The sequence below is a fragment of the Magnolia sinica genome, chromosome 1 (assembly GCF_029962835.1).
Source record: "Magnolia sinica isolate HGM2019 chromosome 1, MsV1, whole genome shotgun sequence".
Classification (NCBI taxonomy): domain Eukaryota; kingdom Viridiplantae; phylum Streptophyta; class Magnoliopsida; order Magnoliales; family Magnoliaceae; genus Magnolia; species Magnolia sinica.
Window position 1 is genome coordinate 107,972,969 of NC_080573.1, and position 26,219 is coordinate 107,999,187.

Below are 26,219 nucleotides of genomic sequence, written 5' to 3' on the forward strand. Positions count from 1 at the left end.
GCAATTCAAGTAAAAAATATTGATAACAATCGGTTTCCCCGAATATGATACTCTCTTGATTTCATCTCTTTGTAAATATCTCTCCATAATTATTATTTTCTTTTTAACATGGCTATCTATTTTATAGCCTAGATTCTTTTAATCATTTTGGGTTTTCTCGAATGCTAACTGGAATAACCACTCCTTGTTTACTTGATCATCCACATGACCAAGGTTGGCCCTAGCCTGGCCTTAAAACTCTGAGCCCTAACCCTAGCTCGGCCTAACCCCTAATGGCCTAAAGAGGCACCGACCCTCACCCTCGTGGGTCGGGCTAGGCTACTTGAACAAAGATGCGCTAGGACTAACTATCTAAGTTAAAGATAAGTTATGTTAACAATATGTATGCAATTGGTGAGTGTGTGTTTATGAACCACCGTGTTCTTTTAGAGAATCAAAGTTTTTCTATAGTATACTTGTGTTAAATAGGATCATTCATCAACCAAGCCTATGCCACACCCAATTATCGATCACGCTCATCGGTTTAAATATGTGCATCGATATATCGTTCGACATCTAAAGTGGGGTTTATAATTTGGCAATTCATAAGTGTTTATATATCATTCATCACATTATGAACTCTATAATCTACATTACTTGTTATGAGTAAAAAAGGGATTGACTAGACAAATCCAGGATGAGAGAACATAAAGCATTTAAAAGGAAGTGGCTCAACCCTGAGCCTATCCTCCGCATGACTCAATCAACAAGAACCGTCCAACCTCGAGGAAGAGCTCAACCTCTCCAAACCTCAAGCTCGACCTCCACCCATCCAACCTCGACATCGACCTCAGCCCATCCAACCTCAAGGTTGGCTTTGGCCCGTTCGATATTGAGGTAGAGCTCGATCTCTCCAGACCTCAAGCTTGACCTCGACCCATCCGAACTCAAGGTCAAGCTCAGACTTGAACCTCAACATGGTCGATTACCGACCACCTGGAAGATCTACTAGAAGGATCCTCTCCTATATTTTCGCCGAGAATCTTGGGGAGATAGCCACAACATCCTCGGAGTTGGAATCCTAGTATGAAACATTATCGGGCATCAGATTCATTGCCATAACTGACACCGCCATTGGGGAGCCTATATATATACACCCCTGCTATGAGGAAAGGTACGGACAATCCTACCCAGAAAATTCCTCAAAGATCTTACGTTCTATTAGACCTAGCTTGCCTGTCTAACTTTGGCATCGAAGGGTCCCCTGCAGCAGCCAAGGTCTCTGTCTTTGTCTTCTCTTGCAGGCCTCAAGTGGTTTAGGAATGACATTAAAATTTCTACATCAACAATTTGGCGCTGTTTATGGGAACAATAGTGAAAGTCGTCCCCCTCATCCACAATGCTCCAACAATGGCAAAGGGAAGAAAGAAAGCCAAAACCACCACTGCTGCACCCCTGCGCCACCAGAATAGTCTGTAGACCATCGGGACTCGTCTTCCCAACTTCAGGTTGATTTTACATCCGAAGAACCGGGGAGGTCGGTTTGTTTCCCTAGAACAACGAGTGGAAGCACTGACTAGCAACATCAATTTGATAAAATGAATGCTAGAGCAACAGATCCCTCCCCCTCCCCTGTTGAGGGTCAAATATTGCATATTAGACCCCAGTTATTGGCTGGATTTATGAACATGGTACCATTTAATAGCCCAAATTAATCATGTTTGTGTTGTAAGGTGTAATTGCGAGCTTGGACTGGATCAGGATGCTAAAAGCATAGAATTAACGCTTTGATGACACCAAGGCAAGGGACGGACTCCAGGGGACCAAGATCGATGCCAGAAATCCAAGAAAACCGAGAAACTGAAGCTCAAGTGGCCTGAAAGTCGGTCAGAATGAAAGATCACGGGGTTTTTACCATCTGTTTGGCTCGAAACTTCATATATGGTCTGAGGACCATAAATTAACCGTACATGTCAAGTTTCAGCCATTGGATCCTGGTGGAAGTGGCCCAATGGTCAAATCAGCTACTAAATCATTGATTTGGGGGCCACTTGATCTCTGGATATTCTTCAAACTGGGGCTCGACAACTTAAATGAGATGAGAAAAGGGATGCCTCTCACAAGCAGCACAGTGGACCCCACCCGAGTTGGGTGTGCATAGTGCATAAGTGCACTAGCCGTGCACGACAATGAAGAGACAGTCAAACCGTCTCTTGACTGAGCCTCCTTCCTAAAAACAAAAATTCCGTTTTCCTACCAGTGTCCGCACAGGGACTTGCGGACGGATCTTTGTGGGCCACCATTGTGTATTAACGGTCAGATCCGGACCGTCTATCAGACCTAAAAGGTCCCACTTACCATGGCCTAGGTGTTTAAAGTCCAAAAGAGGATAGAGAGAATGGTCTCCAACCTTTTGACAGACAACGGATGGCAGAAATGATGAATCAGTGGGTTGCAATAACAGACATCTAAAACTGACATTCCTAGCCTAAATTTCGTGTAGAGTGCAATAGACGGTGTGGATTTCCCAATTGATGATGAATGTGGACCCAACCGTCAGCCAGCGCAAGCTGCCGTGTGTGCCCAGGCTCTGTTTACGTAGTTCGGAGAAACCTGGAGTTTTCGGGTTGTTACGCATCCATAGAGAGGGTCGGATGGCCAATCCGAACTGTCCAAACACTAGAGAAATAGGCCTTCAACCCCACCATGCAGTCAAATTCCAAGGTCAGAACGTTCACTGTCCTGAAAATCCCTCCAAAAAGCAAGGTTGTTTGCGGTTTCACTGCACACAATGCAAAAGCCTTACGCACTCGCCTGGATTTTCTCCACTGCCTTTGTGGTGTGAAAGCTCCCATCCACCGTCCTTCACAGCTATAAAGAGAAGAGAGAAGAGAGAGTTAGAGGCATTCAATTTTCCAGGGGACATGGGCAAAGGCAGAGAGAGAGTAGAGTATTTATTTTATTTTCTTCTTAGTATTTCTTTTAAAATGTTTAGCCTAATCATGTCTATTCTAGGCTAAACCTCTTAGCTAGGGCTAAGAGGTGAAGCTTGTAGCGTGATTAGGATGGTTGCTTGTTTTGATTCATGTCTTGTTGAACTTTATGGATTCTAATTTGATTATTAAGGTATGCTTTTATTGTCTCATGGGCATGGTTGGGTGATGGAACCTTTCTTAACTTTCACAATTCTCTCATGATTGGCTGTGAGATTGGTAAATTGTTGTTGTTTGCCATAGTCTCCTGGGCATGGTTAGGTGACAGAATCACTTCCAAATCTTCACCATTCTTATCTATTGAGGATTAAATCCATGAGAAGTTCAGAGATCTGACAAATCTCTTCGTACCAATTGGATAGGATAGGACTCTGATTCCAGTTGTGTCCTTGAATCAATGCAAGGTTGCTTTCCAATTGCTACAAGTGGATCCTTGGCACCTTAGTTCTCACCTTTATTTTTACAAGTTTTAGATCAATATTTCACCATTATTCTCTCAAATTTATTCGATTTAGATTTCATCTTAGTCTAGTTTTAGTTCTAGTTAGTTTCAGATTACGTATAGGTCTCAGTCCCTATGGATTCGACCTCGGTCTCACCGAGTTTATTACTACATCACAACCCAATACTTGGGGTGTGAACACCCCCCCCCCCCCCCCCAACCAGGGAGCTGAGGAAGTTGTCGCTCACGAAGTCACGAAAATTTATGCGCGAACTTGAGCACCCACCAGGTCTTGAGGAAACCGACAAGTCGATGAAGCACTGATGCAATCACCTTTTCACATTTCGGGCACTGTCATGCTGCCTGCTTCCAACTTATTCCATGAGTTAGAGAAGAAGAAGTGTAACAAAGCTCCCAAAACTGTGGTCGAGGCAATGACCGAGAACGAGGACCCCTGGGAAGCCGAGTTCAATGAGATGCGAGGTTAGATCGACGACATATGGCAGACTTACCGTGCTCATGCTCCAACCTCGACAGAAGCTATGCTAGACGAAACGGAACCACCCTTCACCACCGACATCATGCACGCTCAGCTCCCATCCAGATTTCAGATGCCACAGATCGCTCACTACTCAGGAGTCACCGACCCTGCTAAGCACCTAGAATTTTTCAGGCCGTTGATGGAGCTTCATGGTGCATCAATTGCAATAATGTGCCGAGCATTCTCCCTAACTCTGTCGGGGGTAGCTTAGAAATGGTTTCGACAGCTGAAGCCGCAGTCCATCAACTCGTTCACACAGCGCAGTAAAGCTTTCATCGCCAACTTCATCGGAGGAAAAAAAAGGCTGAAACCCACAACTCACCTCCTCAGCATCGTTCAGAAAGAAGACGAACTATTAAAAGATTACATCAAGCACTTCAACCTATAAGCAATGTAAGTAGAAGGGTATTCGGATCAGATCGCCTTAGCCACAATGATGGCTGGTCTGAGGGAAGGGAGGTTCCTCTTCTCACTTAGTAAAAATCCCTCGACAACATTAACCGATCTCCTTAATCGAGCCCAAAAATACTCCAACGCCAAGGAACTTTTTAGTTTGCGAAAGGCTACTCGAAACAGGGGAGACTCGACCAAGGAGAAACGACTTAAGGAAGAACAAGCACCAGCTCCCAATAACAAGCGTATAAGAGACGACAACTCGACTAGAAGTTAGCGTCTGAGTAGACGACCCGAGAGCAAGTTCAACTCTTACGCTCCGCTCAACGTGACACCCGAGCAAGTCCACATGGAAGTTTGGGACAAATTACTACTGAAATGGCTGAATAGAATGAAGATTGATGCTGAAAAGCGGGACAAGCAGAAGTACTACCACTTCCACCGCAACCACGGGCACTCCACCAGTGACTGCTTCGACCTTAAAGAAGAGATCTAAGCCCTCATCCGCAACAGGCATTTACAAGAGTATGCCAATAGGTGGGAAGAATGCCAAAATTGGAAGAATGAACAGCCCATCAATAATAACGAGGTATTGGAGAAATCCGCACCATCTTCTGTAGACTTGCTGGGGGAGGATATTTGAATCTAGCACGCAGAGCCCATGCCCGAAGTATTAGCCACAGCAGCTCGGAATATCAAATCCACATCACCAGCAGACCTCCAAAGGACTGGAAAGTGGCTTCCTGCGAGCTGACCTTCACTGAAGAGGACACCCGAGATGTCCACCACCCCCATGATGATGCACTGGTGGTGACCATGACTCTAGCCAATTGCAAAGTGTTTCAGATTTTGGTGGACATCGACAGCTCGGTCGACATCCTCTTCGTCGAAGCCTTCGATGAAATGTGAGTTGGAAGGTCTTGACTCTGACCTGTTAAAACTCCCTTGCTCGAGTTCGGAGGGGATAGGGTCACTTCCGAGGGATCCATGCAACTTCTGGTTACAGTGGGAGAAGGACAGAACCAAACGACGACTATGATCGACTTCCTTATGGTCGACTGCCCTTTCGTCTACAACATCATCCTTGAACGACCATCCCTCAACGCCTTACGAGCAACAGTGTCAACCTATCACCTCACAATGAAATTCCCAACCGCGCATGGAGTTGGGTAGGTCAGAGGAGATCAACAAGAAGCTTAGCAGCGCTACTCCATGGCACTAAGAACACAATACCATGCGATGGCCATCACCTCCCTCGGTCCTTGGGAAGGCTCGATCGAAAGAGGGTGTCCAATGGAGGACCTCGTAACCATCCCACTCAACAAATCTGACCCGACCCGGATGGTACAGGTCGGCTCATCGCTGGCTCCAGCTCTTCGAGACGAGATCATGGATCTCCTTCGATGACATGCTGACGTGTTTGCCTGCTCCCATTGAGATATGCTCAGCATAAGTCCAAAGGTGATGGTTCACAAACTGAATGTCGACCCTGACCACCAGCTAGTAAGGAAAAAATGACGAGCATTCAAATGAGAGCGGTACACCATCATTGGTGAAGAGGTCGGCAAGCTCCTCAAAGCAAGTTTCATTGAAAAAATCTACTACCCTGATTGGATTGCCAATATTTTCTTAGTAAAAAAGTCCAATGAAAAGTGGCAGGTCTGTGTTGATTACATTGACCTGAACAAAACTTGCCCCAATAACAGTTTTTCTATTCCACAGATTGATCAACTGGTCGACAACACAGCGGTACATGAGCTCCTAAGCTTCATGGATGCTTATTCGGGATACAATTGATCGCCATACATCCCTATGACAAACAAAAGATGACCTTTATCACCAACAAAGAACTCTACTGCTATAAAGTCATGCCCTTCGGGCTGAAGAATGCTGTGTCCACATACTAGTGACTCATCAATAGGATATTCACTTAGCAGATCGGATGCTCCATGAAAGTCTACGTCGACGACATGCTCGTTAAGAGCATCAAAGCTACGAGTTACATCACCAACCTCAAGGAGATGATTCGTAATTTTACGAAAATATATGATGAAACTGAACCCGAGCAAATGCGCCTTTGGCGTCAGCTCGAGAAGTTCCTTGGATTTCTGGTCAGCTAAAGAAGGATTGAGGCTAACCCCGACAAGATCTAAGCTTTGTTAGAGATGAGCTCGCCTAGGACGACGAAAGAAATTCAGTGCCTCACCGGAGGAGTAGCCGCCCTCAACTGTTTTATCTCCCAAGCTACTGACTAGTGTCTCTCATTCTTCAAACTGTTGAAAGGAAAACAAAAGAGAGAGTGGACTGAGGACTGCGAGCTCGCCTTCCAGTATCTTAAATAGTACTTGGATTCACCCATGCTGCTCTCAAAGGTCGAGCAAGGAGAGTCGTTGTTGTTATATTTGGCAGTCGCGACAGTAGCAATCAATTCGGTCCTTATCCGAGAGCAAGAAGGGAAAAAACTACCGGTATCTTATGTCAGCAAAGCCCTGGTCCTGACTGAAACTAGATATCCAGACATCGAGAAGCTCGCCCTGGCTTTGGTTGTATCATCCCTCTGACTCCAACCTTACTTCCAAGCCCATACAATCATCATCCCGACTAACCAGCCTCTCTACCAAGCGATCCAAAAGCCTGATGTATCAGGAAGACTCACAAAGTGGGCAATCGAGCTTAGTGAATTCGACATCAAATATCATCCCTAGACCGCCATCAAGGGCCTAGCAGTAGCTAATTTTATTGTCGAGCTCGCATGCGGGCACGACTTGAGAGCCAGACTGAGCAGCAAAATTGATCAACCAACGACCAGGCGGCCAAGCGAGACTCTTAGAGCTGGGCAGAATTTGACCCGATCCGATTCTAGCTGAAAGCTAGGATCGGGTCGAATCGAGTAGGCCCACTTACATCCGACCGTACATCGAGTCAAGTTCTGATCAGTGGCCAATCCAGAACGATCCGATCTAATCCGATTCGATTCGATCCGCACAATGTTCATTCAACACTATTTCCTGTAATGTTGTCCAGTTAAGATTGGGATATACTTCATTTTTGGTTTAATACCATAAAATGATCTAGAAAAATAGATGGATGACATGGATGAAATAAATACATCATGGTGGGGTCCACAGAGCACTGACTACCAGCCATTGACTGGTGGCAGGGGGAGTAGCCAATCCATCCTCTCATGCCTCAGCTTGTGGCTCGAGGTGCATCGAGCATCGAGCTTTGCCAGACTGCTCAAGAAAAGAAAGAAAAGGGAAATGGCTCTATGCGATCGAGCTGTGTGGGCCCCACTGTGATGTGTGTCTAACATCAACACCGAGCATTTGATGGGTCCCCTTTAAATTATGGGATATCCCAAAAATCAGCTGTATACGAAACTCAGGTGGGCTATACCATTTAAAATCATGTGAAGACATTCCTAAAACATATAAAAGCACTTGGTGGGGCCCACCTAAAAATTAGATGCGTCTGAAGCTTGATATGACCCCTCATCCAAGTGGGACACACATAATGGATGGTCTGGATTTTTGAACCACACCTTGGTGGGCCCAAAAAATGATTATGAATGTTTTAATGGGAGGGTACCCGTAACCCCTCTCAAGTACGTGAAGTGACTGGCAGGTGTACTACGCTATTGTATTGACGTCAGCAAGTTCTTTGGGTCCCATCATGAGGTATGTGTTATATCCAAACCATCCATCCATTTGGCAGGCTCATCTTAAGGTTTTAGCCAAAAAATAAGACAGATCTAAAGATTAAGTGGACCACACTGTAAAAAAAATAAAAAATAAAATAGAAGATTTGATCCGAACCGTACCCAATCCGATTCAACTAGGTTTCCCTGACCGAGTCGGACTCGGTTTGGGTCAGGCCAGTAGTGCAATGGATCGGATCGAGTTAGAGGACCCGGACTCAGTTCCAGATCGGATCGAGTTCGGGTCAGTGCATTGAAATTTTTGGATCAAGTCGAGTTGGATCCAATCCGGTCCGACTCGACTCGATGCCCACCTCTAGATACTCTGGCAAAGTTGGCTACAACGCTGAAGACGACATCCCGTAATCGATCCCAATCGAGTTTCTAATCAAGCCAAGTATCAACAAGTCTGACCCAAGCGCAGTTCTTTTAGTAAGTTCGATGCCGAGCTGGATGGACCCAATAGTTTACTACCTTCAGAAAGGGAAACTGTCCGGAGAACGACTCGAAGCACGCAGACTCCCATCCAGGTCGGCCCGGTTCACCATGATCGAGACACTTTATACAAAAAAGGATTCTCCCTACCATGCCTCAGATGTCTCTGACCTGAGGAGGCCAAGTACATCCAAAGAGAGATACATGAAGGAATTTACGGCAACCATTCCGGCAGTCGTACCCTTGCCCATAAGGTCATCCGACAAGGGCACTTCTGGCTGACCATCCAGAAGGATGCCAAGCAGTACACCCAAAGGTGCGACAAATGTTAGAGATTCGCAACAATACCCCATCAACCACTTGAGCAACTGACTCCCATGACCAAACCATGGTTCTTCGCCCAATTGGGGATGAACATCATCGACCCTGGCCAACCGGCAAAGGTTAGACTAAATTCACTATTGTCGCGGTCGAGTACTTCACTAAGTGGGTCGAGGCCGAACATCTGGCCAAAATCACTAAGCAAAAAATCATAGACTTCGTCTAGAAAAACATCATATGCCAGTACGAAATTCCGCACACGATCGTCTCGGACAACGGGAAGCAGTTCGACAATGATCGGTATCGAGGCATGTGTAAAAACCTCAGAATTCGAAATGCCTACTCATCACCTTGACGCCCTCAAGCTAAGGGTCAAGTCGAGGTAGTCAACAAAATCATCAAGAACCACCTCCAAACCAAGCTCGAGAAAGCTAAAGGAGCCTGAGTCGAGGAACTCCCCCATGTCCTCTAGGTATATAGGACCATTGACCGAACGACCACAGGAGAAACTCCTTTCTCCCTGACCTTCGGAGTAGATGTCGTTGTCTCGGTCGAGATTGGACTCCTTACTGTGCAGACTCATTTATATGATGACAATTAAAATGTTGAGCAGATGTCACTAGACCTCGATCTGCTCGAAGAAAAAAGGGAGTAGGCCTAATTAAAGGTCGCAACTCGACAACAATAGGTCACCCGATTCTACAAATCCTATGTAAGGGTAAGAAGCTTCCAATCAGGAAATCTGGTCCTCTGCAGAACCTTCCAAAACACTAAGGGGCTCGGCTTGGGAACCCTAGGGCGGAACTAAGAGGGACCCTACAAAGTGACGGGCACAATCTAACTTGGGACCTATCAGCTTGAAGATATGGAAGGACAACCTCTGCCGCACCCATGGAATGTTGAACATCTGAAGATCTACTACCCGTGAAGATCAATCAAAGATCAAGTCAGAGTCTACATATCTACTGATTAAAATATACAATAATCGATCTATTAGGTCAAAATCTACATGTTTTATTCAGGATTTGAAAATAAAATCCCAAAGCCAGGAGATTTTAAATTTTGACTCCTTGTCTATAAATATCTGATCTACAGTCTACTGAGGATTTCCTTTGATAAAAGGAAAAACCATCCTCCAACTAATCATTCGACCCTTGGAGAAGAGGTCAACCATTAATTGATTATACCATATGGCCTACTGAGGGCTTCCTTTTGTGTAAGGGAGAAATAGTCCTCACCAGTCGTCCAACCCTTAAAGAAGAGGTCAGACCACTAATTAATAACACTAATCGGACCGCACAACCTACGATGAGGTTCCCTTAACGCAAGGGAAGAAAATCCTCCACTGAACATCATGATAAAAGGACCCCCTATAGGAGGGGAGGTCCTATGAGATCGACTTATATCCAAGACAATCGTCCTTATATCCAAGACAATCGTCGGGACTGACTGATCTTGCCAACCTATCTGCCTGGGACATTACGCCCAAGCCGCAAGTTGACCTCATGACATGCTAATAAAAAAAAACTCAGCAACAGCACAAGCATCAATTCAAAAGAAAGAACATCCATGTCCAAATAAGAAAATGGGCTGTCTCATCAATAAAAAGTTAAAAATACATAGGCAAAAAGAGATAAAAATTGATCCTTAGGGAAGGTCTTCGGCCCTAGTTTTGACGGGAGCAGGGACCTCAACAACCTCAGCAATCTTAACAAGAGCAGGAGTATCGGCGACCTCCTTGCCTAAGCAGTCCAGGTTGATCCCCGGGTACTTTAATTTGACCAGCTCCTCGCATCGAGCATAGCCCATGTTGAAGTACTCATCGAGCTCCTCAGCTCACCCCTCGGAAGCTTTAAAGGCCTCTACCGCTGCCGCCTGCATCCTGGGGATGGAAGCTTCGACCTCGGCTAGCCGAGCTGCAACTTCTACTGACCTAGAAGTTGCCTCCGCGAGGTCGGCCTCTGCCCTCAGCTTCTCGGCCTCTAACCTCACCTTCTCGGTCTCCATGGAGGAAAAACGCAGCCTCATGTCCTCTAGCACAGATTGCCTCGAAGCACTCTCATGAAGGGCCTCGTCCAGCTGGGTCATTAGGACCCTCCGGTCCTCCCCTAGTACCCGCAAAGCCCCTTGCAGAGCTTCCGACTTAGCTATGACCGCATCCCTATCAAGCCCAACAACCTCAAGCTCATAGGTCTTGGCTTTAAGGTTAGCCTCCAGTTTTTCGTAATCTAGTCCGACATCCCGAAAAGTCAGACAAGTAGCTGGGGGAGCAGGAACCGCCTGAAAATAAGGACGAGTCAAGAAACTATAGAGAAAGGAGAAAAGAGCAATTCAGAAACATACCTTCAGAAGGGAGATCAACACTTCCCGCAACACATCCATTAGGTGAAGGGTCGACAGGGCGGTGATGTCATCCTCATTCACATGGCGAGATGCCCACTCAGCAAGCTTCGTCAAATGGCCCGGTGCGGAAGTCGATCCACCGCCCTCGACCTCATAATCAGGAGGAGCTCCAATTTCGTGAGCTGAAGGATCTCCTCACTCAGCTTCGCGAGCAGCGAAAGCTCCTTCCTCAACCTCGTAAGCAACAGGAGCTCTCCCCTCGACTCCATGAGTAGGAGGCCCTCTGCCTCCTCGAACATACTCCGGCACGAGGACAACAACAACAGTGACAGAGGCCGCCTCTCCTACGGTAACCCCAAGCTGTTCAGCAGGGGATGGGATCCCAGGCAGAGGATTGGCCGCAACCCTACCATGCGCCTTACCCCAACGAGGAGCCACCTCTTTCACTACTTTCCTGAGTTGCTCTGCCTCAGTCGAGGGAAGCAACTTCATCTTCTTCGAGGGGTGGGGGTTTCCAGACATGTCTGTGAAAAGAACTGAGCAAGAGTAAGAAAAAAAGAGACTAAGGAGAAAAGAGAAGCCCGACCAAGTATGCCCTACCTGATAGCCTTGGAGCGATCTTGGAGATACTGGCCTGAAAGAGAGACTAAGGAGTGATCAGCTTCTTCCAATTCCTCTTGCCATGCTCTAACAACCTCGCGCGAGTAACACGCTGAAGTTGTGATGGAGAGAGCTTGGGCTGTACGTGAGGAAAGCTCGTTGCACACGAAACAAAAAAAGAGGAGTTAGCAAACAGACGCATGTTACAACCGATCTAATTTGATTAAACAATTCTCGACCTGGAGTCATGAACTTAGCAGGGACACCAATCGCTGGGTCCTCCCACTCCCTCGACATAAAGAACCACTTCATTTTCCACCCTTTGTTGGAAGATGGGTTTCCGATGATGAGGTTCTGACCCCAATTAGCCAAAGTAAAAAACTAATACCATCTCAGGTTTGCATAATTGACTTTCACCCATTACAAGTACATGAATTCATCCACAGACAGCTCAGGATTACCGAGCTGCTGCCAAAGAACACAAGTCCCGACCAGTGCCCTCCAAGTATTCAGAATCAATTGACCTGGGGCCAACCTTAGAGCAACGGTGATCCTCTGAACTATTGGATGCAAAGGTAGCCAAAGACCGCATTGCAAGGCTACAATGTAAATAGCCAGCTCGCCCTCGCGAGGCTGGCTTGGGACCTCCCCTATCTCAGGTGCCCAAAGTACCATTAACTTAGGGATCTGATAATCCCTCCTTACCCTTGCCAGGTCGGCACCCGTCATGGTCGACCTAAAAACATCAACCTCTCGAGACTCAGCCATTGAGTCCTCTGGTCCCGGCAGAGCTCCCTCCTCCTCACCAACCCCTTGGAGCTCCTCTATCTCTTCGCCTTCCAATGCCGAAGAGGAAGGAACAGGCCTATTCATTCAGGAGTCCTCGATGGTATGATAGGAGTCACTGTGAAAAGCTCCCAACACTGACCAATTGCTAGACATGGCCGACATCCTGAACAGGCCAAAAACATAAAAAAATAAAAATAAAAAAATAAGCAGTACAAAACGGAGAAGGGGAAATACAAACCGAAAAAGGAAAAATGCAAGTTGGGAAAGGGGAATATAGCCGAAGAAAGGAAAAACAAAGGGATTTTCGACTTACCGAAAATCGCTTAGTCTGGTGAAGAGCAAAGCAACAAGGACAAAGAGTGAGGAGCTAGGTGCCTCTTCCCCTCTTTATACCCATACCTGGCTTGACACCTTTATGACTTGCAATCAATGCTCCAGCTCAAGAAACTACAACTTTGCATGCAAGCACCCCCATAGACCACGTGGTGACCCCTCGATTCATGAATGGGCTCGAGCGTCGAGCCATGGACATGTGTCACCTAACTACACGTCTAAAAACCAAACGACGTCGTCGCTCACTTTGCCTTTGAGATACTCGACTATCATTGTCGAATCTGCTTCGATTCCCACACTCACCGCCTTCTCATCATTTGTCATGACAACAAAATGGCCTGACCTCTCGACCTCCTGACCCCCTTGGTGCCATACGTTAGTCAATCCACAATAACTAACTTCCCAAGCTCCCGAAGAACGCTCGGAAGCAATGGGGGCTACTGCTATTGGTAAAAACGGATTGAGTAGACAAATGTAGGATGAGAGAACACAAAGCATTTAAAAGGAAGTGGCTCAACCCTGATCCTATCATCCGCATGGCTCAATCAACAAGAACCGTCCGACCTCGAGGTCGAGCTTAGCCTCTCCAAACCTCAAGCTTGACCTCCACCCGTCTGACCTCGACGTCGACCTTAGCCCGTCCGACCTCAAGGTCGGCTTTAGCCCATTTGAACTCAAGGTCGACCTCAAACTTGAACCTCGACCTGGTCGATTACCGACCACCTGGAAGATCTATTAGAAGGATCCTCTCCTGGATTTTCGCCGAGAATCTCGAGGAGATAGCCACAACATCCTCAGAGTTGGAATCTTAGTATGAAACGTTATCGGGCTTCATATTCATTGTCATAATCGACACCACCATTGGGGAACCTATATATATGCACCCTTGCCATGAGGAAAGGTACAAACAATCCTATCCAGAAAATTCCTCAAAAATCTTACGTTCTACTAAACCTAGCTTACCTATCTGACTTTGGCATCGGAGGGTCCCCTGCAGCAACAAAGGTGTCTGTCTTTGTCTTCTCTTGCAGGTATCAAGTGGTCCAGGAAGGACATCCAAATTTCTACATCAACATTACTAATACCTATATACTATGTAGTATACACATAGGAAAATGGCCCCGACCAAGCTATTCATCATTAGTTCTAGCTTAACTCAACCCAAACACTACACCTAGACTTTAAGCCTTAACCCAACCTCTAGTCAAGTTTAGTGGCCCAAACCCTAGCCCTCAGGGTTGAGTCACCCAAGTTGGGTTACAGAACTTGACCCATTGCCAATCTGATGTAGGGATGGATGTGATGAGGTTGAGCACTGTCTTCCTCAGGAATAAGTACTCTGAATCCACAAAGTTTCTCTGGACTCCTCACAGAATTCCTCGAATCCACGAGATAATAAAATAGAAAATAATTTCTAATAATTTTGAAAATAAATTGATTGATAATAAACATGAGTTTACAATCCTTTAAATAGTGATATCAAACCTAGGAAGAAATTTTAGAATTAAACTCCAACTCAAACTCCCTAAAATCATAACTTATTATAAATAGTAAACTTACTATTTATAGATGGTCATGATTTCTAATAGACTTCACGGTTTTCATCCAAATATAGTAAGTGTCCAATTTGGCCTAACCATATTATTTTCCTAATTTTTCTAAGCCTTTTTCATGTTGGGCACCACTCCTAAAACTCAATGGATCAAAAGTTATGATCAAATTAAAACTTACTATAAACAGTAAAAACAGAAATAAAATGAATTTTCAACCGTCGATCCGATGGAATCTCACAAATTTGGCGCGAGCAACCCAATGTAGCAGGGTTGGTTGGCTAAAGTAGCTTCTCCTACCCAAAATTATATATAGTAGGTTGAATAACTCATTTTGATTTGTGAGATATATCTGTTTTAAGGGTATAACGGTTCGGATCACTTCCACCTCCAATCGAACTTTCTCTGGTCCATCGTGGCCATGAAATTGTCCCTGACCCACTCTACTTCACAATCCTATCAATGTATTGCTGTATTAGTTGTAGGCACGTGACATGCCTCATTTGATTTGTGCATCATCAAGTTAATGTGGTTCTTTGGAGAACACTTTCCATGAGAAAACGCTTGCCTGGCTTTTATTGACATACACGAACAATTTCATGTAAAAGAGATCTACCCCATCCATCGGCTGCTTCACCTTGTGTTTGGATGAGTATTGCAAAAATGGGCAGATTTAAAATTCAAGTGGGCTGCACCATTGGGAACAATTGAATCGAGGATGTCCACCATTAAAATCATCTAAATTATGTGTAGGGTTGACACCATGGTGTATGTATGGAGGGCGGGGTCACCCGAGTGAGATCTAACCCATGCGTATGGTTTTCCAAATTTTGGCTAATTCAAAACTTAGTTGAATTGATGGCATCAAGCATTAAAAATCATTCAAATTGTCCGTGGCTTCCACAACATGGTGTATTTATGCCACTTAATCTATTCATCTACGCGCCATACGATGACGAAATAACACCCATAAAATTAGTAGATTCCAACATTCATGTGAGCACAGAACGTAAACTTACCCCAATCCATACCTCAAGTGGTAGACTGAGTGTAAGATACCTCATTTCAACAATGAGGTCTTGGCACCGATTCCCTATTGTGGGTGGCTAACAGTGAAGTGTGTGTGAACTGAGTGGGGTGTACTAACAAGCTAACAAAATGGGTTTTAGGCATGATTTTACCTAGTTTCTCATGGCGTGGCCCAAGTAAGGCTCAAATTGTACTGGATTTAAGGGTTTTTTGTTTTTTTAAATACAAAGGTAAATATGTATAAATGGGTGATAATTATTTACTCTTGTACTTGTGTTGTCAGTCATGATAAAAATGAAAAAATGTTTGTCTTATAATATAAAAAGGTAATGATTAGGATTTACTTTACTCCTTGAGTAGTGTATTTCAACATATTAATTCAAAATTGAAATCTTATGATGAGTACCCGTATAGCTGTGGGTGGGTGTATGAATATTTGGTGTGGGTGTGTGTAAAAAAAGAGACTACTACACAAACACCTTGAAATTGATAATGATGGTTCATTTTTGTTGCATTTTATAGGCAATTGGAAGACCAAACAGGCTCTTAGTCCATAGTGAAACTGTGGTGGTGAACTCGATGGTTGGGGTAAGATCACATGCACTTTGTTCCCCACATACCACTCACATGGTGTTGGGCATGCGGCTAGTGCATGGCAAAAAAAAAAAAAAAAAAACAGAGTTCACTAAAAAGATATTTTTCAGTGATTTGCCTTTTGCAGACCTTTTTTTAGTGCACAAAGGGAGGTCTTGTAAAATTTTAGGATATGATTGTAGTCATGCACGTGATTAACAGGTGAATAACAGTAATTATATTATAATTATCTGTTTCTAATAATAATTTTCTTTTCTCCGTCTACCATGGACAGTTAAATTCGGACTTTCTTGATTGATGCGATTGTATGAAACTTGTACAATGAACGAGACACCGTAACTTTAAAAGTACTTATCAAATATCACTGTAGTCGTGCTCCAAGGAAGTTCAAGACGCAACATGATCAAACAGGAGTTATACCATACTCAAGCTGCATGTGACGCTTGACAGTCAGTCACTCTTACATGTAAGCGGATTAGATATTCGCTACTCAAGTTGACGTCACCTAGTTTTGTGAGCTCCTCCATGATGTATGTGTTATATCCACACACGGTCCATTATTTTGGAAATGACCACTTTAAAATATGATTCAAAGAATAAGTGGATCCAAAGCGGACCCCACCATAGAAAGCAGTGGGGATTGGAAACCTATCATTAAAAACTTCTTAGGGGCCACAGAAGTTTTTGATTAAATTGATATTTGTTTTTTCACTTGGTCGATCAGTGTGTTAAATTATAAACAAGTTGGATCTAAAATAAAAATAAACATCATGATGGCCCTAGAAAGGTTTCAACGATGGGCATCACTGTCCCACTGGTTTCTGTGATAGGATTCACTTGAGCTTTGGATCTACCTCATTCTTTGAATAATGCCTTAAAATGATTTCTCTAAAATAATGGATGGTGTGGATACAACACATGCATCATGGTGTGGCCTACAAAACTTAGTGACATTAGTCTATCCTCCTAATATCATTTTATTGTGACGTAGTTAATTCACATTCTTAAATCGTACTCCACTTAGAAACTTTCAAGCATGTACACATCCTTCAAAAATTAATATATTAATTCAAATAAAGCAAGTTAGATTGTGCAACCGTGGACAACGAAACTCACAATCCCAAGATTAGATTTTTTGAACAATCACAACCTCTGATTCGTGGATGCTTGTTAGTATAAATACGGCTCTACATATATTAAAATTTTAACCATCTAATAATCCTATAATAAGATAATCAAATAAGTTTAATTTTTAGTTCATGATATATCTCCACTGGATATTATTATTTGGACAGTTTAATTTGACTAATTATATATGACCTGTGCAATTTCTAAGTAAGCAATTTTTGAATTAATGCGTATCATCCATCGCACTGACAGAGTAGGTCTGACAGAAGACCAAAGTTTCTGATGATTAAAACAAGGGAGTGGCCACATGCGGTTTGCTGGAATCTGTCCTGAAGTATCACAAGTTAGATTGGCCCTTTTTTATTTTTATTTTTGATGGAATGACCCAAATCATTTATTTTTCAGGGCTCTAGCTGTTCATGTTCAAAGAAAAACAGCTATCAGAAGGTTCAAACAATCTAATTGAGAGCATTTATTCATTAATTTTCCATCAAATATTAAATCATCGGAAGATGATCCACCATTCAAGGAGGCGGTTTATAGGGAAAGCCTTAGGCAGGAAGTTCCTTAGTTGGGAACTAGGTACGGCCTTCTTGATGTTTATGATAAATCCATCCTGTCCATCCATTTTTCCAGCTCATTTTAGGACACAAGGCCAAAAAAGAGGTGGATCCAAGACTCAAGTGGACCACATGAGAAGAAACAATGAAGATTGAACAGCTACTGTTGAATTTGAATGGCCACAAAAGTTTTAACCAGGCAAGTTTTTGTTTTTTCAGTTCATCCCAATGGAAATAACCTTATAAACGGTTTGGATGGCATATAAAAATCAAAGTAGACCCAGTAAGGTTTCAACGGTGGACATTTCTTTCCCACTTTTCTCTCCCGTGTGGTCTCGTTGGGTTTGGAACCACCTCATTTCATGTCTAATGTCCTAAAATGAGCTCGAAAAACGGATGGACAGAGTGAATTTATCACAAACATCACGGTGGGTCCCACCTAACTTCCTAGTTCGCGTCCCTTGAATGTGGCCAAGTCCCCTACGTATCGAATTACAACACGCCATGCATTCGAGCAAATGTCATTTAGGAGGTAAAGGATCCGTGAGTGAATACTTTTCAAGAATGCTAATAAGAAAATGAAAAATCTAAGCCGTTCATCAGATGGGTCGCACAACATATACTCATCTTCTAAAAAAATAGATACATCTAACAGTCTAAGTCAGGTACACGTGCGCAAAACAAACATAAGGTTTATAAAATTCTACCACATTTAATATACAGATATTACTCACATGTTGCTAGATCAGTCTAACTAATGGGTAGATTCATCAGGTAAAATCATCTAGGCTGTAGGATTAGCTTGATGACCGGCTTGGATCTTGCACATGTATGACACGATGCCATGTACGAAAGGCGAGGGTAAACAAAACGGTAGTCACTCAAATACACGTACCATGCAAGATTTCTCGCTTGCAGTTGAGCTACACGCAACAGACTCTTCTAAAACGTGGTGGACAGCAGCCCATGGGCTCGTGAACTACTTTTCAACGGTCGAGCAGCGTCCGTGCGATGGTCCCCACATTAGAGGAGATTCTACGGAATCTTTTTCTCGATCCCCCGTTCATTCCGGAGACGATTCTTTGTACCCTTGTTTTGTAGTCAGTAGGACTACTGAAGTCATAGTCCTCCGGTGTCCTCTTCCACTACGGCCACGTAAAAGCATGATAAAAAGCTGCACTGATCGGATAAATCCTCACCATCTAGAATGAAACGTGATTCGTTCGTTTCAAGGTCATGGTGGGGCCCACTAGTTAGTTAGAATCGGCATCTTCAGCCATTTAATCCTTTTTAATAAACAATTCTAACTAGCTCGTATCAGCAAGTAGGCTGTGCATTTGCCACCATTTACTAGATAACTGGAGCTCTTCCTGTTTGTTTGACTTTGCCGTATAACTGAGGTCTTTTTCCTCAACCATACATGCATCTGGAGTCCAGATACTACACGGTCAGGATAGTCAAATCATGCATCTTTAGTGCATAAAAGAGGGCTACTCGATTTGCACCGTAGATCACTTAAACGATTATGAACGCATATCGTTACCCGTTCGTTTCGCTCTATCTCTATCGCGGAAATGGAAAAAGAGAAAATGAGTTTGTTTTGCCTCCGTCGCGACTAAGACTACACCGTGTGTACCATGTGGTCCGATGATCTGAACCATCCTCATTGTAGAATCTATGCTGTATGTGCTACCATCATAAAAGAAAGCTGAACATATGATCTTGTCCATTGTCATCTTTAGGTGTACTTACAATAAGGAGACCAAAATTTTCAATGGCCAGTACTAACTTTAAAAAGTCAAAGGTTAGGATCACCACCGCAGCGTAATTATATGGCTATCGCTTACTCGTTGTAGTGAGTAGAATACGGACGGTTCAAATAATCAGATCATCTCGGGACGTGGGCCTCTGTGGGTGGCGACGAACACTGAATTCTCAGTCGCGACAGAAGCAAAACGAACTCAAGAAGAGAGAGAGAGAGAGAGAGAGAGAGAGAGAAGGAGAGAAACGAACAAAAAGACAAGAAAAATCACATCCTGCTCCACCTCCCCTTATCGATCGTTCCTTTCTCTGGACCGAAATCCTCTACACAACCAACTTAAAAATTCAAGCTCTATGGGGCATACTAGTTTGTATATGTAAAATCCACCCGTCCATCAGGTTCGATCCTCAATTCTAGAACTTGGGGAAAAAAATTAGCCAGATCCACAACTCAGGTGGGCCACACCACAGGAAACAATGGGATGGGATACCAACTATAGGTTTTTGTGTGGCCCACCGTGTTACGTATCTTTCATCAAACCCGTTAATCAGGTGTAACTCACCAAGACGAGATGAAGATTCGAAATTCATCCCGATCCAATACTCAGACGAGCCACACTACCTGAAATTCAGAGGTTTTAGTAGCAACTATACATTATTACCGTTGGAATTTTTAACTGATCTTTTGTTTGTACGGTTCAAATAACGGTTCTCACCTGATGATTAACGGATTTATTTAACTATAGAACATAGTGGGCCCCACATAGCTTGGGTGGGAGTATTGTCTTTTCGATCTTCAACGCTCAAAAGGAGGCAGCCCCAACAGAGCCCAGCCATTGCGAGGGAAAGGATGAGTACCTTGAATTCTCACAATCTCCTTCTCGACGTGCACAGCTCATGGCACTCAGCTAAAATCCCCATCTCTGATTTCGCGTACCTCCACACCTCCAATCTCCTCTCTTCCCTCTCCTCCTCATTCCGTCGAACACCTCGCACGCGCAAAGGGATCGTATCTTCCACCTCCTCCTCGTCTCTCTTTCCAATCCGTCGGCCTGCCGATCGCTTCTCCAATGGCAACGCATCCCCCTCGACGCCTTCCACGTCGGCATCGTCGTTGTCATTGTCCAGATCGGTCGCTGTTTCCGAGCTGGAGATGTTTCTAGAACTGGTCCCGCCGAGGATGCGGAACGGTCTGTTCCGGCATGAAGAGATCCAGCGGCTGATCGAAGTGGTGATGGACCTGGGAAGGAAGCCGCTCGCACGGTTCCCTTCCGGGGATTGGGTCATATCGGAGCAGACGGTGAAGCTTGAAGACCTAAGGCATGCGATTTCGAAGGTAATTCGGTTCTGATTTCTTTTTTCTTTAAGTTTCATGTTTTGCTTGGATTGTCTTTGTTTTGATCTACTCATTCCGGTTTTGAATGCAATTCAGAATTCAAAAACATTGGTGTTTGGTTTTGGATTTTCTTCTCATGCTATTATTTATTTATTTTGTCATTGCCAATGCTTTCCACCATTTATAAATAACTCAAAAGTGTTCTCCCACATTATGTGAGAAATAATATAAAAAAATGGTCCACAATTGAATGATTTAATATTGCCCTTCAGTCCGAAGAATTCTTCGTACCTTGCGAATTCGTGTGTGTGGGCAATTGGGCCCACCTATGATCAACAAGATTGTTGGTAGGAGGAATTCACTGTAGATAGCACATGAACCAAAATGACTGATTGGATGTTCGCAACCATATGATTAAGGGTTGCAGAATGAACCTAAGAATAAAAATGGTCTCATCATCCAGGCTCATATTTGAATGACTTTGTTCATCTGACGAGGCTAATATTAAGGCCATGTGCAATATGGAATTGAATCAGAATCATCATGGCCTCGTCCCAATTGTCTGGGGTCGGCTTTAGGAATCATGTTTTCTCAGTCATTCCTAAGGCTCTATCCTCAGTAAGTGAAAAAGCTTTCATATTCCTTCTCACCACCTCAATCAAAGTCCTTTTAGGTCTTCCCCTCATCCTCGATCCAACCCTAATCAAGGGTCCCCTCCCTACTAGAACCATGTATAGTCTCCATTGCAGATGACCATTCAATCTCAATTTGCCCTTATTTTAATCTTAGTTGAACTACTACTAGGATGCTTTAGATGGCCTTGTTTATAAGGCTATCCTCCACAGGCTTCACATGCATAATCTCAGCATTCTTGTCTCTGCAACAAACATCTGCTGTCGCTTAAAAAATTAAAAAAAATCTGCTGCTCATGTTGCCTTCTAACTCTCCAGCACTCTGCCATATAAAGCAAAGTTGGTTGAATAGCTGTCTTGTAAAGAATAGTTGACCAATTTTAATATATAGAATAATATATCATTATAATTGGACATGTACTTCATTTGTAATTTATATATTTATACCTACTATTATGATTATTCTCTGTAATCAATTGTTTTTCTTTTACCACTAAAAAAAAAACAAAAAAAGAAAAGGAAAAAACCCCTCTTTCATGCTCTGTCCATGACATTTTAAAATTTTTTCGTCTAGTTCCTTGTTGTTTCACCTGAAATATCTTTTTTATTATTTTTTTATTATTTAATTAGAAGCTCCCTTGAAACATGTGACGACTTGAGTGCTTATATTGACCTTAAATTTCACGTGGTGTATACAGGTTGGTGAATTTTCCGATGACAACCGATCAGGTATTGATCATTCCTTGCACCGTATAAGTGCTATTCGAAACCGCAAGATGCAAATAATTGGCCTCACTTGTCGAGTTGGCCGGGCTATATCTGGAAGTGCTGAGATGATACGTGATTTGATTGAGGGTGGATGTTCAATCTTGGTCATCGGACCTCCTGGAGTTGGCAAAACAACCTTGATCAGGTATGAAACTTTCTCATGTGTTCTCTGTTGTGATCTGCAGCCATGACATTTCTTCATTCAGTGAGAACTTATATGAATTTATCTTGTCACTTTCTCTCAATAATTGTCAATTAGTTTTCTTTGCTGGGTTACCATGCGCCTGAATGCTATATTTAGAAGTGATCCTTCCTTGACTGCAATATGATGTCAAGCAGCCTATTTAAAAGGAGATGGCACTTTTTGGAAATATGCACGTGTTGGATACTCCTAGTGCTTCTTGTATAGAAAACTAAGGCCTTGTTTGGTTGCCACTTAAAAATGAGTTCATCCTGTTTTAGTTAACAATAATTAGGTATTACAGATCAAAGAAACTGTACGTGTGGCGCCTGCCTTTTAATTGTACTACAGACCAGTCTTGCAGTGGTGGAATTGACAATGCCCTAACAATCTCCTCCATTAGACAATGACAAACGTTTGATAATTTCACCATTAGCTATGATTATAAACTATGATATTTAGTACATAATTACTGTTAACTAAAATGAAATGAACACATCTTTAAGTGGAAACCAAATACTAATTACTGTTAACTAAAATGAGATGAACATATTTTGAAGTGGCAACCAAATAGGGACTGGCTTTTCTTATGTTCGTATCTTTTATTTTGGGATAATTTTACATACAAATAATTGATTTTTAGGTTATCAGTATTTGTTATTTTTATCAAACCAAAAGATTTCCTTAAGGCGTAAATGAAATGTATTAATAATTACCTTTTTACATATAGGTAATTACAATAGTTTATTAAAATATAATATTTCATTATTGCAATAATTGTTGTGTCAGTGAATCTGACTTCTAGAAGCCATTGTGTCTGACTCTGAACCCTGTATTGTTGTCTTACATTCAGTGTCCATATTACTAGAATCCGGCATATAGTTGAATTTTAGATGGATGTGATACTACATTTGGACGAATATTTCTTTTATGTAATTGCGGAGTGATGAGTTCTTATTTTGAAGTAGCAAAGAAAACAATTATATATCTACAAATGGCACTGTATGTTCTGATGGATCTCTGCATACCAAGTCTCACCCATATGGCATATTTTGCCTTCTATTTACAGCTTCCCATTTCCTAGACTGCATACCATATCTGTCATCATGCAATCCATGCCACTTATGCTACAATACATGCATTTCATTACAGCACTCAACTGAACAAGGCAGTTACTGTTAGGTGTTTTTAGGACATAGTTGAGCAAGTTGGCTTCATCTAGCGCCCCAAAACACCCAATTTTAGTTGCAGGACTGGCTGTTTCTCTTGGAGGCAGAGTTGCTGGGAAACCCATTTCCCTTTAGACCTGCATGTGCAGTTTCCATTCTCACATTATTTTCAAGCATCAGGATGACTATAAGATGTAAAATGAGATGTTTATCGATTGAGGTCTTGGGTCGAGCCCAACTTTCCTACAAAAAAAGAAAAAGATAACTCTATTAAGATAATTCTATCCATTAGTAAGTTGCCCTCTCTTTTATGGCCCATCTATTCCAAGTCTTAACATATAAAAGTGATGCTTTAGAACCATAAGTTATCCTTGATGAGCCCTAACAAATAGATGGCATTAACTATTTGATTGGATCTATATTTCGTTAAGATGTTGACAGCTATTTGATTGTATGGCTAGAATCATCTGGTGAAATGTGATTTTTGCATGATAGCTCATGAATGTGCTCTAAACCTTTTGGATAGGCCCTATTGATTGTGGAGTATATCCTTTTGTGTTGTTTTGGCACAACTTGGGTGGTGCTAGGGCCAATTCAGGATCTCATTTGAGTGTGGCATGGGCGTGGTGGTCAAGGGGACCAAAAAAATAAAAATAAAAATCTGACATATTTCTCTACTCGTTAGATGAGCTGGTGGAGATAGTGTAGTGTGTGTGAGTGATTTAGGGTTCAAACCCTGCCAAGGTTACCTTTCAAAAATAGGATACACATGTACAATTGTGCATGAACAATTGTACATACTATAGATAGCTATATGGGTGGATTCATGTATATTGGCTAAGATCTCTTACAAATCTCCCACCTCTTCTATATTTTTATGTATTCTTAATTAAATAAACAAAATATAGTTTCCACAATGTAATCTCTTGTCTGGATCCGGGCTATTGATCGAGCGTCCTCTTCGTTGATCATCAGGTCCGTTGTTTACGCTAAAATCTACATCGTTCGTTTCTTCATCATCTACTCAGATGTGCTGCTTTTGCATTATTCACTCTCTCCATTGTTGTCCTTTATTGCCGATAGATCCAACAACTCGTAGCCCGTCGTTGTCAGCAACACTCTATTCTCCAGCTTGTCCATCACCTGCTGCAACAATAGCTGGATGCCCTTGCCATCTCACCACCATAAACCCATCAACTCAGATCCCCTGTTGGATCTTGTTCCTACCACCATTAGATTTGGCAACATCCACCGATCTGCTCGCCGATTGAAAACAACTATACTCATTAACCCATCTTCGTCTTTACTGACATGGACAAAATGACCGTGCGCGTGTTTGCGTTCGACTCTTGTGTCTTCCGTAGCCATCCATGCTAGCAAAATCTTGGTGCGCAGCCCTCTTTGGGAGCCTTCTCTTGTGTGTTCAGGTTGAAGGACTCCTTGGTGTGCGACCCTCCTTTGTTACAAGATTCATGCATATTGATCGATTCAAAGGTTTACCAAAGTCAACACATCAACTAATGGGCACCTGACGTGTGTAAACTTAATGACAATTATCATTGACCTCTCCTTCAAAGAGAGACCCTTCTGTTTCTAGTGTGCCCTTCGAGCGTGGCCATGCCCTATGCAAAACAAAGTCGCCGCTGCGGCCTTGTGATGATGGAATCTAGAGTCACCGCAGCCTTGTGGTGGTAGCAGAGGCCCGTGGTGCAACCCGCACAAAGTCACCTGCTTCAATTTCTATAAATACCCCTTAGGGGCCTTCATTTGAAGGATTTTTAAAATCCTCTTTGAGGACCTTCTACTATTTTCTTCCTATTTCTCTCTCTCACCATCTCTTTCAAGGTATTCCGTATTGGTAATAGTGGACAGTGGCTATAATGGTCACCACCATTACCCATACAGGGGGTGTAACGATCGTTACGACCCCGTAACAGTTGAAAATATTCATTTGGCTGAAAATTCTGAAAAAAATCTAAAAATTCCAGAATTATGTAAATATTCCAAATATGCATTCATTTTTTGTTTTGGATATGTTTATGGTAGTGTAACAGTCCACTATATGGTGAGAGTGTTGTATCAAGCTGTCTAGTGAATTTGTGAACATGATTATGTCTCTAATGTTTACACATCAAAATCCAGCATTAGAACTAGAAATCATAAAAAAGGCATAAATACTACTTAAAAAAAAAAAAATAATCTTTTTTGAAAAAAAGATCCTCGGAGCTTCTATTCGCTCAAATCATTTCAATTCACAATTTTAATATTAAAAACTATAGTAAGAGTGGTCAAAATCTATTATAAAATGTTATAGGAGAGTTTTTGGAATGAGAAAAGTGAAAAATGAGAGAAATGGATTCAAATAGAAATAAAGAAGTGAATGTTTTTCGACCATTACAGGGGTAAATGTCATTATGCCCTGTAACGGCCTTTACTGCCACTGTAAAGGCCGATACAGTTCAAAAAAATTAACTGCCCCATTTCACCCCCGTATCGCATAATGGTCATGGCCATTACTTATATGTATTGTAATAGATATGGAACGCCTTACTCTCTTTACCACGCCCACTCGTGAGTAGGTGAGGAGAGACGCCCACTCACTCATACAGGCTAACGGACTAGGCCGATGGCCCTAGTGGGGTTGC

General features: G+C 42.9%; 1 protein-coding gene across 2 annotated transcripts in view; it reads left to right on the forward strand.

Moving 5' to 3' along the window:
- The first annotated feature begins 20,153 nt into the window (after positions 1–20,153).
- LOC131253413 (protein SEEDLING PLASTID DEVELOPMENT 1) overlaps positions 20,154–26,219 on the forward strand; it is a 35,055-nt gene continuing 28,989 nt past the window's right edge. Inside the window, exons 1-2 of one of the 2 annotated variants that reach the window (XM_058254405.1) lie at positions 20,154–20,824; positions 22,155–22,369. In XM_058254405.1, the coding sequence (XP_058110388.1) occupies positions 20,339–20,824; positions 22,155–22,369 (701 nt within the window). In that variant the 5' untranslated portion in view covers positions 20,154–20,338. The remainder of the gene's footprint in view (positions 20,825–22,154; positions 22,370–26,219) is intronic. The other variant, XM_058254396.1, reaches the window with a different exon arrangement.